Genomic DNA, 18,844 nt, shown 5'->3' with positions numbered 1-18,844 from the left:
TGGTCAATAGGGGATGGGGATGGGGGTATGGGGAATGGAAGTCTAAGTTTTACTCTTTATATGTAGGTACCTCATCGATCAGTTCCTTTCTTTTACGAACACTCTTTCATAATTTTAGGTGCATGCATTGCAACTGGGTAATCACTGCTTTTCAGATTACATATGCTACTCCACTCTTTCTATCTTTAGTCAACTCGTTCTCTTATGCCATTTACTACTTGCTGATATTCCTCGTTTAGAGGTGCACGCGCCTCTCTCTTCTCTGCGTAACCAAAAACCACGTGGCTGACTCCTACTGTTGGTCTGCGCTAAGAATAAGTTGACAGTAACACAAGTTCCTTTGTGATCGAGGAATGGACGGGCTGCGCGCAATATAGTGCCGTAACCGACATCAAAAGATGCAAAAGGGAAAATCCCCCCCGGTTACTAATGGTAAGCTTACAGCGGTAACATGGCTGCATGGATCTTCCTCTTCTATCTTTACGTATGGGGAGGAGATATATATTGTCCGTCTGCAGGACCATCAGAGGGAACCAAACCATCGAGAGCAGCAACCGCCGTCCCCTCACGAGTCACGACCTTGAATATCGACATTTTATTTGCAAAAAGGCTGTGATCCGAGATATCGCTCGAGGAAGAATCATGACGACCGCACCGTCGAAGCTATCCGTGTTTCCCGATCCTGCAATGGCATTGTCCAAGATCCCGATCCCCGTAGGTGGTTCCGCATGGGGATGAACCATCAGAACACTCTGCTGAACTTGTGATTCTAGAGCCAGAGCATAGGAGGACCACCGGTAACCGATGGGCAGTCAGGGAATGCAGCAATGAGCAAAGGGGGGTTTGTGTCGATGGTGCAACAACCCACCGGCCCTTCAACGGGTCACCCGATCGCCCCCCAGAGTACAATGAGAGGGAATATCCAGGACAACGCATCGTCAACGCCTACGCCGCCGCCAAGGCCAATGGGGGAAACCGTCCTCGGTGGACCCGGGGCTTCTAATTACGATCCCAACCTTGCTGGGGGTGCCACCGTTCATCCAGGTGTCCCTGTTGCTGGAAATCACTATCCCACTTCTGTTCTAAATCCCACTCCTGGTGGAGGTGCCGCCCCTGGTGGAAGTGCTGGTCCTCCTGGCAGTGCTGGTCCTCCTGGCAGTGCTGGTCCTCCTGGCAGTGCTGGTCCTCCTGGCAGTGCTGGTCCTCCTGGCAGTGCTGGTCCTCCTGGCAGTGCTGGTCCTCCTGGCAGTGCTGGCCCTCATGGAAATACTCCTCGTTATGGAAGCGCAGCGCCTGATGGAACTGGCCCCCTTCTAGATCCCGCCATTGGTGGAACTGCCGCCCTTGGTGGAAATACTCCTCCTTATGGAAGCGCACCCCCTAGCGGAAGTGCTGGCGCTGCTGGCAGTGCTGGCCCTGATGGAACTACTCCTCCTTATGGAAGCGCACCCCCTGATGGAACTGACGGCCTTGGTGCAGATCCCGCCATTGGTGGAACTGGCGCTATTGGTGGAACTACTCCTCCCGATGGCAATGCACCCCCCGATGGATATGTTACTCTACCTGACGGAACTACAGCACCTGGTGACGCTCCCGCACCTGTGGGAACTATCGCACCTGATACGTATACGCAGGGACCGCAGCTTGGAACTCTTTCCTAGCACGGATGAGGAGGTCAGCAAGGCGGGGGTGGGACGGATTGGAGGGAGATACTTAGCTCAACGGTGGGGGCGGACAATTGGGGTTTACCAGGTGGCGGGCGGATACGAGGGAGGATGCAGACGAATGTTTCTGTTCGACAAGTATTTTGATCGATTACTCATATACGCATCGCATGTGTCTGCCTTGCCCGTCTTGGACCCTTGTCGAGCCTCGCACTTGCTCGTAGCACTTGGGGCTTTTGCAATTACATACTCCTCCATACATAGCTAGCTTTTGCGTGTTGCCCTAACCCTATTGGGAATATTACCCGATGGGGCACACAATAACCGGGTATTTCGTAGATTTCAAACTTATCACACTTTACATGGCTCAACACTCGTTCATAGTTTCAGGTACACATGCAAGCCACGGTGTTTACTGCTTTTCAGATTACACACGGGAACTGACTGCACTGATCTATCTTTGGTTTGCTCGTCTTCTTCAGTTGTGCACTAATGCTGATATTTCACCTTCAGAAGCGGATAACGACGTGGTTAACTAAACTCCCCACACCTACACTGGGCAGTGGGACTCTGCAGGGGCGTTCACGTTTGGGGTGTGGGTGTTTTCGATGGCCGTGAGATTAAGCTCTTTTTGTTCGTTTGATGGGGGGCCAAAACGATGTTCCAGACAGAGGGCAGATCAGATCCACCGATCTGTGGATGAGCTCGCTAGACTCGAATCGCTCAATTAGGTATTGCCCCCAACCGGCTAAGCAACGCTACATACAGTCATGCTTGAAATATACACCCGTTGACGGAGTACTCGTAACCAGAATCTGAAAAAAAAAGAAATCCTCCAAACTAAAGTTAGGCTCAAGTCGAAGGGACCTAAGCAGAAAGAGGAGCCCCGAGGGGATGGGGCGGGTTTGCTACGCATCCATGCTTCGCCTCTGAGGATCCCAACGCCTTATCTAGACAACACTTGAATCCCGTCCCACTGATCTAGAGTACCGACGCTATCTGGATTCTGGATCCCCGCGCGCGAGCATCTTTCAGCTGTACAGGTACCATAAATAGACAGACAGACACTCACAACCAACAACTTCGACGATTCCGCAGCTTTAGTCACGACCCGACGGTGCATTTCAACCCCTTGGAGGATCAGCCACACCCGAAATCTCTCTCCGGAGGAGTTGATTACTGCATACCATATGTGTATATCTACCTTTGACTAAGAATATACAACGAGACGCTGACATGGGCCCCCGAGAACAAGCTACTGTAGTGACTATGTATGTACTGTAGATTACGGAGGTTCAGTCACCCGTCGTGGATTCTCCATTATTATTATTATTTCTTCGCTCCGCCCGGTCGACCCCGTCCGTTATTTGACTCCACCGTGTCTCGACGGAGCCCCGGATTTCCGTTACAGGATACCGCTCCAGAGAATTCTCAAGTGATACCTAGTATATGGAGCATATACATGCTTGTGACGTATGTATTGGGCTTGAATTTGATCTAGACCGCAGGAATCTGAATCCAAGCCGGACGGGACGGATGGAACGAACGTCTTTTGTGTGCCGGGGCCGAATCTGATCCTGCTCAACGGTGCGGCCTTTCACGAACCAAGACAAGATCTCTGTCTATTTCCGCAACAGGGTCGCAATCATTAGCTAGTTAATCCTTATCAATTACGTGCTCTACCCGGTAATTCGTACGAATTTCTCTCCCCCTGCTCGAGCGAGAGCCCAGGGCTGCATTTGCTTGATTCAGAAACACGAGGTACACAGGTAGTGTTTATGAGTTGGTTCGTATTTCTTCCAGTAGCTACGTACCTAGATATGGATCCTCTCGATAACGTCTTGTAACTCGACACAGTGCGGCGGCGATCTAGGCTACTCGACCAGAAACCGAGCATTCTCTGTCTAATCAAGCACATGGATTCTTTCACCGTCAAGTCGATCCAGATACACGCTCAGACGCGAATGTCAAACCCACAAGCGCGTTGGCAAAGTCCTATGCACCCAAGAACTTTGCAGCATTCTGACCCGCGATGCGTCCAAACACCACACACTCGAGCAGACTGCTTCCACCCAGCCGGTTGTCGCCATGGATGCCACCCGTGGACTCCCCAGCCGCCCAGAGGCCCTTGATCGGCTGTCCGGCGCTGTCAAGAACTTCTGCCTCGGGCGAGAAGATAGCTCCGCCCATGGTATAGTGCACGACGGGAGTGACGGAGCCGACATAGACGGTCGAGTCGGGCTTTGGATCTTGTAATGCCCACTGTCCAAATGACGAGCGACCCAGAGAATCGGCACTCGTACCTTGAACGGTGGCACCATATTCTTTCATCGTCTCGAGAGCCTCGTCGGCATGGTCGAGCTCGGATATTGTCGTCTTCCGCATCAGCCCTTTCCACATGTAAAAGTCGACGTGTGATTTTGCGGCCTGATATGCGCCCTCGTCCATCAAGATCTGGATATCCCACTGCTTGGTCGGTTGTGAGTCTTTCGGGGCCTGTGCCAGGATGGCCTCTGTTACTTGCTTTCTCGTTCTCAGTTCATTGATGAACCTCTTGCCCTGTCTGACGAGGATTCCGCCTTCGCCCCTGAGGGCTTCGGCTGCGAGGAACTTTGTCTGCTTGAAAGGGTCCTTTGGATCCACGAACCCCGTCGGGTGGATTTGGACTTGTTCCATATCGACCAGATGCGCACCAACGTCAGTTAGCAAAGTCTGCGACCCGGGGAGCGCTTCGTTGGTGGACGGGAACCCCTCAAGGTCTGGTCGGTATTGCGCGAGGAGACCTGTCGAGTCGCCAGCGAATCCACCAGCGGTGAAAACCACAGGGCCTTCGAGGGTCTCCGGCTTGCCATCGCGAGAGACCTGCACCCCTACAACTTCCCCATCCGATTTCAGGATCTTGGTCACGGTAGTAGCTGTCTGGAGAGTCACAAGAGGACTCGCTTGGAGTTGTTTTAGCAGTGTCAAGACAATGCTGGCTCCGGGCGGAGTTGGCCCTGCTCCTCGATGCGTCCGCGCATGGCTATGGCCACCCAACAGAGCGACATGTGACAGGTCCACCCCTTTTTCTTCCACGAGCCAGTTGATCGCCGACGCGGAGGAATCGGTAAGCTCGGTGATGAGCTTCTGCCTCGCCTCTGTCCTGGCGGCTCTGAAGCTCGCACCAGCGGATCTCAGCGTGTCGTTGTAAAAGTCCGCCACAGTGTCCGAGCCAGGGACTTGAAACCGGGTCGGGACGCCATTGATGCCGCTCGACGCCTTGATCGAGTTCCCGCCAGGCTTCTGCTGGCGCTCGAGAATTTGTACCGGAACACCCCTGGCGACGAGCTCGGAAGAGGCACTGAGCCCCGCGAGACCCGAACCAACAACAATGACCTGCGAAGGCGCCGTGGCTGTGTTCCGCGTAATGGACGACGACATCCGAAGACGACCAGCGAGCATAGAGACAAGGACTGCAAGGATTGAAAATACGAGGACTAGGCCAAGTCTATTGTTCCAGTACCGGTTCATAGGAGGGTGTCAACGAACCTTATATTGCGAATTCAGGTGTCAGATTTCCTATTCAAAGAACGTTAAGCCATGATCGGGTATCAGAGAGCGTTGGCTGGGAGCGAGTTTGCCAATGTCAGGTCACGCCACAGCTCACGCGCTGCTGCTGGCCTTGTCACCCCACAAAACAGGCTTTGGGTACAATTCGATTCGGAATTGCATCTGGAACATGAACAACTCCAAGAACTCGGTACAATAAGGGCGAAGTACTCGGTGGTATCTGAATAGTCCTGCTTCAAGGTATCGCTTTGCATATACTTGTACTGATTGCATAATTTTCTGCTCGTTGGACTTGAGGCCGGCTCATCTTTGGTACAAGTATGCCTTTGGTGCCGAGGAGATGCTATCGCTAGGCCAAGAGTGTCTTATCCTGCTGTACTGGGATGCACTGGATCTCTTATCCGACACCATTCATCCAGCACCTCTCTAGTCAGATGTTCTGTGTCGCGTTCGTGTTTGAGACACTTCTGGTAGTCTACTTGATAGAATAAGGATCTTGTGCTTCACATCGAACCAGATCATCGGAGTTCAAGATTGTCCGATTCGGAGAGTTTGAACAAGTCAATGTCGGGATTTCATCTCTTTGCATATGCTCCTCCTCTATCTTGATCGGATGGGCAAGGTCAATGAGACCGCTGAGATGTTTTTCGGCGTTATATTTTATCTAAGTCCTGGATGGATAAGTCTCGAGCTGCTGGGCCTGCTTTTACTTGTAGTGCTCAGTACTTCCCTGTCTCTTTCTTCCTTGTCCGTTTGACCACGAGGTGTGTTGATCCGCGTAGGCTACTTTGCAGGTATATTTCCAGCCTGCAATTTCGTGATTTTTGGACAAGAGTTGAGAGGGATCTGTGACTGCAGGTTAGTCTGAGGGACATGGTCGATTCGCATGTTACAAGACTGGTAGCAACCATCCTTGGATAGTTGGGCGACATGAATGTGTCAGTGCTCGGCACCACTACAGGGTTGGGAGAGGGCCAGGGCGCAGGCAATAATCGCGTAACAGAGGTGGCACTGGGTAGATGGGGGGCATTTCTGTCCGTGTGACTGACTGACTGGCTGATTGCCGCGCCAACCGTGAGGCGTAAACAATGACGCTCAACCACCCCAGATCCACAATTTTCACTGGCTGCCCTCACTCCGTCGCTCTGAGTCGCTGCTGTTTTCTCGTATCGTATTCTGCCAGACAAGCTGGAGCCTGGAGGTCTGATTGCACTCGTACCACGGCAGCATCTTTGCCAGCTCATCCCGCGCAGCCTGAAAACCCTCGTCACCTGCGCTCCCCATCTTCACATCGTCCTTCGCGCTGACAATGTCATCTTCACATCTCAAGTGCTCCAGCGACGTCTAGTCAGTCCATTACCTCTGCTGAATCGATCACGCCGACGATCTCGCGCGTGTGATCAAAGACCGTTATCAAGGCCGCCCTCTATAAAACTAAAGAATGACCGCGGTCATGGACTCGTCAGGCTCAGTGCCAGGCTCATACACCCTCCACTGCGCGCGATTCAAAGCCTCTCCGTTTCTGCCTCCCTCCGACAGCAATCCTACGTCCATCTCATCGTCTGCCTGGTCACAACCACGACCTCTCAAGCCACTAGTCACAGGAGCCGCGCTTTACCCGTCAGAAGACGATCAACTGCCACACAGCCGCAAACGACCGCGCCTTGACACAAAGTCAGTCTACAATGACGATTCCACCACCACATCAGATCCGTCCTGGCGAGAAGCCCTCAGTCCTCCCCCGCTTGTCAACACAAACTACCGCATCGCGGGCGGCTTGGACACGCCCACCGCGCTAGACATGCAGAAAGAGGAAGACGCCCATGAGTTCGACTACGAGGCCGACTGCAGACCAAACAGGTATACCAATCAAAAATCACTCCACCCGGCAGAATCCTACTTCCCACAAACACCAGCCCCAGATCGGTGCAGACGAAACAAACGGAGGCTGTCACCCCCAGCGCCGCCAACGAAGACTTGGGGAAAGACAGTCTGGGCTTTGACCGGTGGCTTAGCGGGCAAGGTCTTCAATTTCTGCTGGAACACCACCTTCAAGGGCTTCTACGCTGGTGGGGGCGGTGGGTATACGTTCGACATGGGACCTGCAGATGCTGGTACCTCCGGCATGTGGACAGAGATTGATGCCAAAAATGATGTGTTTCGTAATGCCGATGCCTCTAACGACGCGATGCGACTTGTCCGAGAGCGGACTCCAGTTCCTGGGGGGTTTCCTGGGAACAGTCCTGAATTTATCGAGGACTATATGTCCAGACTGTCCGTTCAACCCAGGCAGGAGAACACTTCAACCCCAAGTGCCATCCCAGATCAAGATTCTCCATCTATCTCCCGCTACAATAGCTGGGTAGTGGTTGATGGCGCCAACCCAGGGTCACCCTTGACAGAATCTAGTCCTGTACGCAAGAAATCGAGGGCAAGCACGGCGAATCTCTATGCTTCTCGACCATCATCTGCTCTGCGCCACCCAAGCCACACTGTCTCTCGTCCTCGCTTGACACCTCGATCATCGACACACAGGTCGTCGGCGTCATATGCGTCACCACGGGTTTCTATGTGCGCAAGCACCAGCAGCGCTGGTCCAACACAACATCAATCATGGATCCCGGTCCCCACTGCATCTGCGATAGACCAACGCCAGAGCTCAGACAAACTTTCAAGGCGCCCGAGTGGTATTCCCAGTGCCCACAGGGCCTCGCTCTCCACCTCTCGTCGGCAGTCATCCGCCTCAGCTACCACATCACCAAAACAGTCGCCCGAAATCCGCAAATTCGAACAGAAACTTCGTCGGAAAGAGGCCAAGCAAGATGCGACGATGAACCGATTCAACATGCAGTTGCAGGCCATGATCAAGGAAGGGCAGGCAGCCTTGGGAAGTCGGATTGAAGTTGAAGATTACCAGAACGATCGGAATGTCGATGAAGGGTACTTCGACAACGGAATCCTGGAGAGAGACATGTCGAAAGAGTCAAGGGGTTGGGACAGTCGAGATGATAGGATGACGCCTGGTCCAGGAGCTTGGTCGTAGTGCGACTCACTTCCTGAGACTGCGAGCGAGGACGAGGGACAAGGTGGTTACGAGTCTGACGGTGAGGAGTGGTGTGAGGTGTCGGCTGTTGATGTGGCCTAACTGATGAACCTGCCGAATCGTGGAGCTGTTACATCATTGGGGTCGAAGGATGTTGCGAGCACGAATCTTGCCCAGGAATCTCGAACCCGTGCAGAGGGGACGGACTGACACGAGCACGGGCAGCTCACAACATCCGGTGCCTATGCTAGGAGGGATGGAGGCAGAGAGGTCAGTCCCTGCCCCTTCCACTTTCCTTGTTTATATTGCCTCGAGTGCCATCTCTTTTCCTTTCTTGAGAAGTGTCAGACATGATACCCCTAACGGCAAATCTCCAATTGAACGAATTTCATATTTCATAAAGTAAACCGTACCACAGAGTTTCTCTCATCTCGTGGGCATATACATCTTGGGCGGCTTTACAGATGTCATAGAAGAGTCGACGTCTGGTGGTAGACTGGCGTGGCAGATCCATGATTTGTTCAACTGGGGTAGAGTCTCGATATGTTTCTCAGAGCTGTGTTGGGTGCTCAACGGGCCAGTCTCAGCCATGGCCTAATGACAGGCCAGCAATAGCCAGGTGGAATAGTGTCGAGCCTTGCCGTCTGACGAAACCATTCATTCATCGTTGGGCACTCCCCCTCGTCTGAATGGAGCTGTTATTCGTCGACCGATAAACCATGAAGCCATACATGCTGTGGCCGGTAGAAGGCTGTGTGAGATGTGATTAGGGGGTCGAGGCTGGAATTCTAGGCCATTACGAGATCTTGATGCCGGTTGAACCGTGGCTTTGGGCGATTCGGCAAGTTGCTCGGCACCGCCTCCGCCGTAGACAGCGTAGGCAAAATTTGTGGCTTTTCTGGACTGTTTATTGATCCAGAAGCAGAAAGCAGAGAGTCGCGTACGGCTGCGAGTCGTGAGATTCGTCCCTGGTGCCGAGAGATCAAAGTCTGCAGTTGCTGGATCGGTTGATCAACGTCGTCTTCTGCATCGGTGGTCCCGGTTTGTAGTGTGGGTGGCACGGCTGCTTGAAAAGGCCATTCTGGCAGGTCTCGGCCAGAAGCTGGTTTCGAGGAAGGAGGGTAACCCTCGAGAATATATCTTGCCCAGCGACGATCTCTTGCAAAGGCAAGATTGATTCGCTCACTGAGTGACTTGTATTCCGCTGCCGATAGTGCGATTTGAGAGATTTCAGAGCTGGACGTGGTTTGAGAGCTATCATCCAGTCCGCTGGCGACGTCCTTGCGTATCTGAGCCAGCGCACGCGAATAGGCCGTGGCCTTATCCCTCAGATCCTGGCGCTGGCGAAGAGAGTGCTGCAGAGAAACGCGATAGGCGAGGATCAGGGGAACCAACGAGTCTGGATCCTGGTGCTTGCCTGTTATCTCGGAAGAGTACTTCTGCTGGCGCCCAACAACATCACGCGTCTTCTGCTTGACTTGTTGTCTATTGCTGCTGGCGTTGGTGTGATCTTGCGACAGCGTCTTCCTAAGCACAAGCATTGCAAACCTCGCAATCAACTCCTCAAACTTGTCACCTTTGCATTCATCCAGCATTGTCTTCCGCAGCACCGTTTCCCTTGGCAACACGCCACTCTGCTTCAGTTCCGCGAGCCATTTGTAGATCCCGGCCCTCAAATCCCTCGACTGTATGGGTGTGGTAGGGGGGAAACACGTCGAGAGTCTCGAGACCGCTTCGGAAGGCGAATACACGCGGAAGAGGTGGTAGAGTGCCCATTCTAGGGACTTTGTGCGGTTCTGAGGTTGGGCTCCCGGTGTGGTTGGATTAGAGGAGGCCTTTGAAGGGGGGAGAAATGTCGACTCTGAAATGTGCGGCCAGTCCGGGAGGAGGTCGAGGTTGAGGAGGTGCAAGGCACGGACGAAGATTGCAGTGTTGGTTCGAGGGTGCCATTGGGCTTGTGACGATGTATCCATGTCGAATTCAGTCGGTAGTTCAAACACTGAGGGGCAATGGCTTTGTTGGAGGTGATTGGTAGTGCATCTGTTGCAGGGATTTGGTGCTGGGCAGCTGTGGCCTGGGCATGGCCTTAGGGCAGCCTCGCCTGTCCAGTCGACCCCGTGTTTAGGCGAGCCTTGCCCAGAACCCCTTTTTCCTGCTCTAAAGAGGCCACGATCCCTAGTACCTCGTATATACCTGGCCATCCCCTACGCTTTCTCACATTCTGGCTTGCCCAGGGAGACGAAAATACGAACCATTGGCTTGCTAGGAGCTTCAGGACTGATACGAATACGAGGCTTTCGTTTCAAGAGGTAGAAATAGATTCGACACTGCAACGATATAACTGCCCTTGTCCTTCTCGTTCTCCCATCCCCCCTCCCCTTTCACGCACTGCTTTGGCCAGGTCTCGCAACTCTCGTTGACCACGAAATTCCCGAACATCATATCGTAATTTTCTACCCGGAATCAACAGCCTTTTAACTGTTAGCTCCATCATGGCACACAGTTTCGGGGCCAACTTCGAAAAGCACCCAATGGTGGCGCCCATCTGGGACCGTCTACAGGACATCGAACAACAGCTAGACCAGCTCAACCTCGCAGTCAATACTATACTGAAGCACTTGAACATCCCACCACCCGGCGGTCTGAATCCATTGACTGGAGATGCCAGTCCTGTTTCCTCTACTCCCCAGCCTAACGGCTCGTCAAAAACTCATATCTCTGACTCGCCGTATGTGTACGAAGCGCTCAGCCTCGAAAAGGCCGAGATCCGTCTGCTCGCTGTACACAACGCGGACGATGACTCGGAAGAAATCCGCTGTTCTCTGGTGCCTCTGAGTCTCGAGGACAGTCAAGCGGCGCGATCAAAGCGGTACAACGCATTGTCATACTGCTGGGGGGAGCCAAAGATGGACGGACGTGTTGTCGTCAACGGTCACCTCTTTCCCATCACACGAAATCTGGAGAGTGCGCTGCGCCAAATGAGGAAGAGAGCCACAAAAGAAGCAGCCACAGCGAGGACACCCTCTCCAAGCACATTCTGGTGGATCGACCAGATCTGTAAGCCATGTCGCTTTGCTTTCACATGATGCTCGTGTGCACCCGCTGACTTGTTCGAGGCATTAATCAAGAGGATATTGAAGAACGAGGCAATCAAGTTGCGTTGATGCGCCGCATCTATAGGGGTGCGCAGTCCGTACATGTCTGGCTGGGCGATGCCATCGAGGGGTCCGCCCTCGCCGTAGATGTCGTAGGCAAGATTGGTCAACCTCCCACCCGGGGTCCGGGGGAGAAGGAAGTCGAATACCCAGCGCTCTCAGAGGAGGATGTGCGCAAACACTGGCAGGCTCTTCGCTTGATGCTGGATCAACCTTGGTGGGAACGAAGTTGTAAGTCCCTCCCGTTTGCAAAATTGCGATGGTATTCAGAACTGATGGTTCGTCGTAGGGATCCGTCAGGAAGTGTCCCTTGGATCTCGCACACAGGTCAGCTGGGGTGACCACAGTGTCAGCTTCGATGTGGTATCGCAAGCTGTCATGGCGATCGAGTACGTTGACAGCCTCGGCCACCAAATACCCAGTCAACATTCCAGTATCGAGGACAACGAGACAGCGGATAACAAAGCTGCTTTCAGTTTCTACCACCAAGCACAAAGTCTCCGCGCCTTGAGGAAAGCCTCGTACGCAGGCCATATGTTTTTGCCCCTCCACGACCTACTCCTTCACTCGCGCCACTGCAAGGCCACGGACCTGAGAGACAAGGTCTATTCAATGCTGGGCCTTGCAGACCCGGAGATATACCTGCTCCGAGCAGACTATCGACTTCCTCTTACCGAAGTGCTTAAGGAAGCTGCCCGTTCAATCCTGCCTCAGAAAAAGGGGTTGCGCCTCTTGGGCGCGTGCCAGAACCATGAACGTCGCCACGATCTGCCGTCGTGGGTGCCGAACCTGATTGATGACTGGAAGTATCGCCCCTTGCAGGCAGACGACGCGAGCCACTACATCTCCATGGGGGAGCAGAGCGTCGCATTCGACCAAGACACAATGCTGGTGAAGGGGTTTATCTTCGACTCTGTGACCGCACTGTGCGACACCGTCGTCCCACGCGGCGCCACAACGGGGGAGATTGACCAAGTATACCGCGCGTGGCAACATTATGCCGAGGAGGCAGAAGCCGCCGGACAGATTGACGTCGGTGGAAGTCAATATGGGATCAGACACGGCTTCCGAGGGCAAAAAGACACATTCTGGGTCAACTTCCTCTCTACAGACCGAACGGCTAGCGGGTATCTGCGGTACTCGCAGGACAATGACAACACCGCTCCCGGTGGCGCCACTCTCCTCTCCGAGCGCGAAGAGGGATTGCAAATGCAATACCTCGGCCTGAATCTGAAACTGGCCCAGAGCTACCTCCTCCCTGCGTCGTCCGAGAAGAGTCTGCATCCGCTGCGGCCCATCCGCGCCGCACTGAAGAAATACGGCGTCGGTCGACGACTGGGCATCTGCGCGAAACACAAAACCCTCGTCCTACTGCCCGGAGACGCCGAACCGGGCGACGCGATCGCCGTCTTCAGAGGCGCCACGTTCCCCTACGTCCTGCGAAAGGCTCCCGCCGTGCCCAGCAGGCACGGAGACATGTCTGAGCAGCCACAGGATGAGTATGTGCTGGTAGGCGAGGCGTTTTTGCCTGAAACGGCATCGGACAAGGCCCTCGGAGTTGCGCCCGATACGATGGTTGCAATGCGCATCGTCTAATTCCCTATCCTCGAGGGGGAGACGTATGAGATGTCGTATACGTCGTCGATCTTGTATCTTGTACCTTTCTTCACACTGTCGGACCTTGGGGACGCTTCCGTGTCGTGTATGCATAGATAAAGGTACATCAAGAGCTGTCTGTATAATGGAGCGGCACATCTTACAAGTTGCAAGTCCGGCCATATAACATGTATGCACGATTTGGCGTAATTGACTAGATAAATGCTCGTCCATCTAGCTGGACTAGCAGGGCTGGGCTTTGATTCAATCAGTCACCAATCCTACGCCATCAATTACCAATCTACCACGTAACAAACCGAAACCTAGACATAAAGTACACAGAATACGTAGAGTACGTAGAGTACAAGTGTCCGAGAGCTATGTATATATCTTCGACATTTTATGTACCAGTTCTTCTAAAGGTTTCCTGTGAGTAAATGTTCCTCTCCACATTCCAACCAATCTTTATCCCCCTTCTCATGTCCTTCTATCTATGTATCGTGTGTCTGGCTCATTCATGGGTGATATGACTGACTGACTTTCTCGCAATACAGCCCAGATCTGGCAGCACAGGTGACTGATAATTCTCCTCTGTGTTAGGAACCACACCGACTCGGTGCCGACGTAGATGGTCCGCAAGCCCGTTCTGCTCGTCGGCCCGAGAAGACTCGTGTCGTACGCCGGCTTCGACTATAGCTGTTCTACATCCTGTCGACTGCGACGTCGGGGACGGATTTTCTTTCGACATCCGCACCTCCCGCCCTCGCCATGTCTTGAGCATCGTCTTCACGATTCTGCTTGCTTCTGTTCCAGTACCACAGCACCAGGATCACGATGTACGCCACGCCGACGATTCCGGCCGCGGCGCTGTAGCCTTTTTCGCCACCGGGGCTGTTGTTGCCCAGCACGATGCCTGTCGCGCCGTTGATGATGGCCGCAGCCATCAACAGTCGTCCCAGCCAGATGTGGACGCGACGTATCCCAGGCCTGACCTTCCGACTGGGCGATTTGTACAGGTAGTGATGCCACTGCCCGATGAGAGGCTGGAGGAGGAAGAGGGCCGTGAGGATGGTGCCGAGGATGACATGGCCCCATTCATCGTTGTAGACCTGTAGCCGCGTGTCGGTTACTTTCATGACAAGAAATAGGACGACGTGGGAAGATATTGGAAGGATGGTGCCGCAGGGTAGAATCCCCACCAATCACGGCTTCCCATACGCACCTCGTTGTGGAGAATACAGACCCAGACGCCGGTTCCGAAGCCGACGATGAGCATCGCCAGAGCCAGGAGCTGGGAGCATACGTGGATTTTGAAGAGCGTTCTCCCACCAACAAGACGGTCGAGCAGCCTCCAGGAGATCGAGGCGAAAGGGAAAAGAATGATGACCGTCACTCCCATAACGATGCCGTGGACCTTGTCAGAGCGATGTTTTGTTGCCGGTGCTGCAGCCCGTGGCAGGAGGGAGCCTTCCTGCAGGGCAGCTATCTCAGAACCTGACGCTGCAAAGACATGACAAGCCCCAGCCAATAGAACGAGAAGCAGAGAGAATGACCTCTGGTGCCACTGCATGGTGTGGGATAGGACGAAGTTCTCCAACTCGAAATGCCAACGGGAACGTCCAGAAATGTGAAATTTTGGGAGAGGTTGGCCAGAAAGAAAACAAGGATCAGAAGGACGATGCTGTTCCTTTTGTGCTCCCAGACTCAAGTCCAGAAGAAAATTGCAACACCCATGATGGAGTCAAGCAGATTCCACCCGTTGTAGAGTTCCACGGCAGCGCAGGAGTATATTTTTCAGAACCCATGGGTCTGGCTGCCCGAGTGGGCATTGGTAATATTTCCCAAGCAAGCATAGACGATGTTCCTCAGTCAATCAGAGAGACCCTTTCGAGTAGCAAAAATCCTCCTCCTTCTTCAGCCCTCAAGCAATTGGTCACACGCCGCAAGCGGTATCGGAAGTGGGATAGCAGGTTTGCATCGAGGCATGCCACTGTTCGAGCAGGAGCAGCTGGGAGCGGAGCTCAATGGAGTCGTCGGGGACTTATCAGATTAGATGATGGAATAGCATCTGATTAGATTGGACAGTTTCCAGCCTAGAAAATGAGATAAGGTATCCTCAGTTGTAGCGCTGACCTAGCCGTGCCAGCCTCCGAGCATTCTCCTCGGCCTTTCGCCGAAGGACCACCCACCTTCTAGACAAACACAGAAGGCGTCATCAAACCGAGCACGAATATGACCCGGGTTTTCTGCCACTTGCATCAAATCCACGGTCAAGAGAGGTTGAGAGAAGAGACGACGAATTAGGGGTTTCAGAAATAATATGTACCTGGTATAGGACCGAACATGCGCTCATGCACAAAACCAAGGAGGTGTTCTGCATGGTTTTCAGTGTGCATGATAAGATTATATATAGAACAAGATGCATGCTCTCCAACTTGGCATTATTCAAGCTTCCCATGGGTTAGTGGACCAGCATTGATCGGGTCGGCAATCAGGGAAGATTTCCTCGCGCAGTGCTGTGACCCCTCATGTCGAACTTTTTGACCGTGGAAACTAGTGCCTTCAAAGCTCACTGGTGGCCTTTGTAGCAATGCCTCTGCGGTTGTGTCTCGATAACGCTCATTGTGTTCTGCTGGGGGGTCGAAAGAGACGTTGGACCAAGCAATTGAAGTTTTGGTCAAGAAAAATAACGCCAGCCTTATCGGCACCACCGGCAAGGCAGTTCCCCTCGGCAGACCTGCCTCTTGAGGTGAGTTCGTCAACTGCCTTGTGTGCTTGTTCATCTGGCTTGGCACTTGCGGCCGAGGCGGGCGAGGCGGGACGGGCAGCCAAACCCCCTTTGTTTGGCGGGGAGCGTCGCTTGGTAAACAAATCAGCCTCATTCGGTGTTTGCCCAACAAACATGTCACTATACTGAAGCACTGCCTGTATCGCGCAAGTTTGCTTTATACATTCAAGCACTAGAGGCGCAGCAACATAAACTGGGTGGTATCTCTAGATTTTACTCTCATTTTCTTCATCTTTTCGTCGTCGCATCTCCTGCCTTGCTCATCACCCAACCACATTTCTCTACACTGCAGCAAAATGGCCTCAGACAGACCTGAATGTAAGAGCCCCGCCTGATTGCTGTGTTCAACGCTGATGCCCGCTAGTACCACCAACTCAACCTTCATTCACCCTCCGAAATTCTCACACATCTCTGCTACCCAAACCGAACCCTTGGTCCGTGCGCGCTGTCTTGAACGATCTCCCGAATCCACCGCCCGAAGGCTCCTCTTCTCCCGTCCCATTCTTCCACTACCTTGAGCGTCTAAAGATTGAGAAGCGAGAAGGATGGCGGAGGTTTGGTATCTCCACCGGAGAGTCAATAGCAGACCACATGTATCGCATGTCCATGATCACCATGCTCGCCCCACCAGAACTGAGCTCACGATTGGACATCCCGAGGTGTACCAAGATGGCGTTGGTTCACGACATGGCTGAAGGGCTCGTTGGAGACTTGACGCCCGTTGATGGTGTGCCGAAAGTGGAAAAGAGCCGAAGGGAGGCCGAGACGATGGATTGGGTAGCTCAGTCATTACTTGGGAAGGTCCACGGCGGCATTCCAGGAAAGGATCTCCGCTCAATCTGGCAAGAATACGAAGACAGCGAGACTCTGGAGTCGAAATTTGTTCATGATGTGGACAAGTTGGAGCTAATACTGCAGATGGTAGAGTACGAGCGGGCCAACAATTGCACCATTGACCTGAGTGAGTTCAGCTGGGTGGCCAGGAGGATCAGTCTGGAAGAGATGAAAGCATGGGCACAGGAGATCTTGGATGAAAGAGCCGAGTTGTGGAAGAGCAAAGATATGGCACCTCGAGAGCCCACACAGGCGGCGACAATCAAGGAGCAACAGGCCGAATACTACAGCAATGGCGATGGCAAGGTGTTCGGCAACGGAGTGAGCGAGATGAATGGACATGTGAAATGACGATGAGAATGAGAGAAGCGATGTATGTTGCAACAGAGTGCGATCTGCTCGACAGCGCGTCGAGAGCCATGAAGATTGAAGACCAGAGATACCCAGAAAACAATAGATGGCGTGTTTGGACCTTTACTCTTTTGCCGCGGTTGGTGTCGACGCTGGCCTCCCGTCTCTGGCACAGCGTTTCTATCTCTATACACAAGCAGTTGGATTGTTGATACAAGAATCGATGGCGGCAGAAACCCCAAGTGGCCGTGGCCATGGCCATCATTCCCCATCTTGTGCTTGAGCACGATCCTTCCAGATCTCCTCCCTCAGCCACTCGGCCTCCCTCCTCATCTCCTCCTCACTTCTGGGTTCCCTCGTACTGTCTGGCCCACCCAACGCCTCCCTTCCGGACTTGACCCTTTCGTCTCTAAACCTCTGCATCTCGAGGAAAGCTTTGCCCAGGTCCCCTTCCTCTCCGTCCATATCGTCGTAAACCCTGTCGCCACCACCCTTGTGGTCGTAATCTCCTCTCTGGCGCGGAATCACATGGACGTGGACATGCGGCACGGACTGGCCTGCATCGACGCCGTCCTGGACCGCGACGTTGAAAGAGGTGGCGTGGTACACCCGTTGAAGGGTCAACGTGACCAGCCGGACCGTGTTGAACAGATCGGCGGTTTCGGGCGCCGTGAGCTGCGTGAGCCGGGGGACACAGCGTACCGGGCAGATCAAGATGTGGCCCGGCAGCAGGGGTTTGAGGTTGACCAGGCCGTAAGACAGGCGAGAAGGCGAAAGGTGGAAGACCTGTGCAGCTACTGAAAAGGGGCCGAATTTCAGATTGGGTGGCAGTTGTAGGGGAGGCATGCTGGACTTTGAGGAGGTTGTTGGTGGTGGTGGTTGGTCTCCGGTCATGATAACTGCTGGTAGAAGACGACGACAACGATGGTATTGTCGCCGAGTTTTCGACGCGCGGTGCTTTGTGATGACGCCTGGAGAATGTACTGTATACTCGCAAAATATGATGGTGGGCTGATGGACACGTCGGCAGTCAAGGAATCGCCCGCGTCACCTTTTGACAATTTTCAAACAACCATACACATTTTATATTTTTATTTAATGCAAACGACGGTAGAGATTGGTATATGATGTGATATCATCAACGAGCTAGCTCCACCAGCTACGTTACCTAACATATACTTTCTTGGACTCCCCGAAACCTTTCTCAGTATGTATATCCCTCGGTTGAGCAAAAGACTTCAGGTTTCCCCAGCTGCTGGCAAGGCTGGCAATAGACGGAATTCCTTCCTCCCGCAGATTAATTGCTTGGACCCTAAGGCTTTTGGGTTGCGCATTACTAGGCCCAGCCGCCCGAGCCTATCCGTCCCAGTAGCTGTCCCCCAGGGTTTGATTTCGGTGGTCCGATCCAAAGTCATCGCTCGGTGGTAGACAAATATGCAGTACTTGGAACGGTCTGTGAGGATAAGAAGACAATGTCCTGATTTGTTATACCACATAATTTCTTTTTCCTGCACGTCATGGCAGCTGTTCCCTGCCAAGGCTGCCAGCCAGGTCTGGCCAAAGCCGTTCGCGTGGAACTGGTCGAATGTGTCGCTTTTCAGCAACCAACAAGCAGGGGCAACGTCAAAACCCCTCTAGACCATGTGTTTCGTTGAATCTCAGCCTGACCCCTGAATCGTATGAAGATGGTACCTCTGGGGTTCTGGCCACCAGGACACGCCAATGGCACCAATGACCTGGCTTGCCCTGCCATGTAACAAGCAAGCCACTTGCCGCGGGCGCATACGGACGCCACAGGGGCCCCAAATCGAAGAGCAGCTCTCTGTCTCTAATTAGGGCTTGTCCGCCCATCATGCTCTTGGTT

At 53.4% G+C, this 18,844-nt stretch overlaps 8 protein-coding genes across 8 annotated transcripts; 4 read left to right on the top strand and 4 right to left on the bottom strand.

The window, feature by feature from the left end:
* Positions 1 to 642: 642 nt before the first annotated feature.
* On the top strand, positions 643 to 1,661 carry AYO20_05577 (hypothetical protein; the record flags this gene model as incomplete). Its single annotated transcript, XM_022643871.1, has 2 exons — positions 643 to 714; positions 774 to 1,661. 2 exons carry the CDS (start codon positions 643 to 645, stop codon positions 1,659 to 1,661), a joined length of 960 nt encoding a protein of 319 aa, XP_022500112.1.
* A 1,998-nt stretch (positions 1,662 to 3,659) lies between these two features.
* On the bottom strand, positions 3,660 to 5,084 carry AYO20_05576 (hypothetical protein; the record flags this gene model as incomplete). Its single annotated transcript, XM_022643870.1, has 1 exon — positions 3,660 to 5,084. The coding sequence occupies one exon, from the start codon at positions 5,082 to 5,084 to the stop codon at positions 3,660 to 3,662; it is 1,425 nt and encodes a 474-aa protein (XP_022500111.1).
* A 1,570-nt stretch (positions 5,085 to 6,654) lies between these two features.
* AYO20_05575 (hypothetical protein) lies at positions 6,655 to 8,256 on the top strand (the record flags this gene model as incomplete). Its single annotated transcript, XM_022643869.1, has 1 exon — positions 6,655 to 8,256. One exon carries the CDS (start codon positions 6,655 to 6,657, stop codon positions 8,254 to 8,256), a length of 1,602 nt encoding a protein of 533 aa, XP_022500110.1.
* Positions 8,257 to 9,044: 788 nt separating this feature from the next.
* On the bottom strand, positions 9,045 to 10,229 carry AYO20_05574 (hypothetical protein; the record flags this gene model as incomplete). The annotated part of the gene is made up of 1 exon (XM_022643868.1): positions 9,045 to 10,229. The coding sequence occupies one exon, from the start codon at positions 10,227 to 10,229 to the stop codon at positions 9,045 to 9,047; it is 1,185 nt and encodes a 394-aa protein (XP_022500109.1).
* Positions 10,230 to 10,748: 519 nt separating this feature from the next.
* AYO20_05573 (hypothetical protein) lies at positions 10,749 to 13,007 on the top strand (the record flags this gene model as incomplete). Its single annotated transcript, XM_022643867.1, has 3 exons — positions 10,749 to 11,313; positions 11,373 to 11,642; positions 11,701 to 13,007. 3 exons carry the CDS (start codon positions 10,749 to 10,751, stop codon positions 13,005 to 13,007), a joined length of 2,142 nt encoding a protein of 713 aa, XP_022500108.1.
* A 701-nt stretch (positions 13,008 to 13,708) lies between these two features.
* AYO20_05572 (hypothetical protein) lies at positions 13,709 to 14,577 on the bottom strand (the record flags this gene model as incomplete). Its single annotated transcript, XM_022643866.1, has 2 exons — positions 13,709 to 14,116; positions 14,230 to 14,577. The coding sequence occupies 2 exons, from the start codon at positions 14,575 to 14,577 to the stop codon at positions 13,709 to 13,711; spliced, it is 756 nt and encodes a 251-aa protein (XP_022500107.1).
* A 1,514-nt stretch (positions 14,578 to 16,091) lies between these two features.
* Positions 16,092 to 16,980, top strand: AYO20_05571 (hypothetical protein; the record flags this gene model as incomplete). The annotated part of the gene is made up of 2 exons (XM_022643865.1): positions 16,092 to 16,113; positions 16,160 to 16,980. 2 exons carry the CDS (start codon positions 16,092 to 16,094, stop codon positions 16,978 to 16,980), a joined length of 843 nt encoding a protein of 280 aa, XP_022500106.1.
* A 261-nt stretch (positions 16,981 to 17,241) lies between these two features.
* Positions 17,242 to 17,826, bottom strand: AYO20_05570 (hypothetical protein; the record flags this gene model as incomplete). Its single annotated transcript, XM_022643864.1, has 1 exon — positions 17,242 to 17,826. The coding sequence occupies one exon, from the start codon at positions 17,824 to 17,826 to the stop codon at positions 17,242 to 17,244; it is 585 nt and encodes a 194-aa protein (XP_022500105.1).
* Between the last annotated feature and the right edge of the window lie 1,018 nt (positions 17,827 to 18,844).

This window comes from Fonsecaea nubica, assembly GCF_001646965.1.
Source record: "Fonsecaea nubica strain CBS 269.64 chromosome Unknown Scaff33, whole genome shotgun sequence".
Classification (NCBI taxonomy): domain Eukaryota; kingdom Fungi; phylum Ascomycota; class Eurotiomycetes; order Chaetothyriales; family Herpotrichiellaceae; genus Fonsecaea; species Fonsecaea nubica.
The sequence above is the reverse complement of the archived record's forward strand: the minus strand, read 5'-3'. Positions and strand labels throughout refer to the sequence as shown.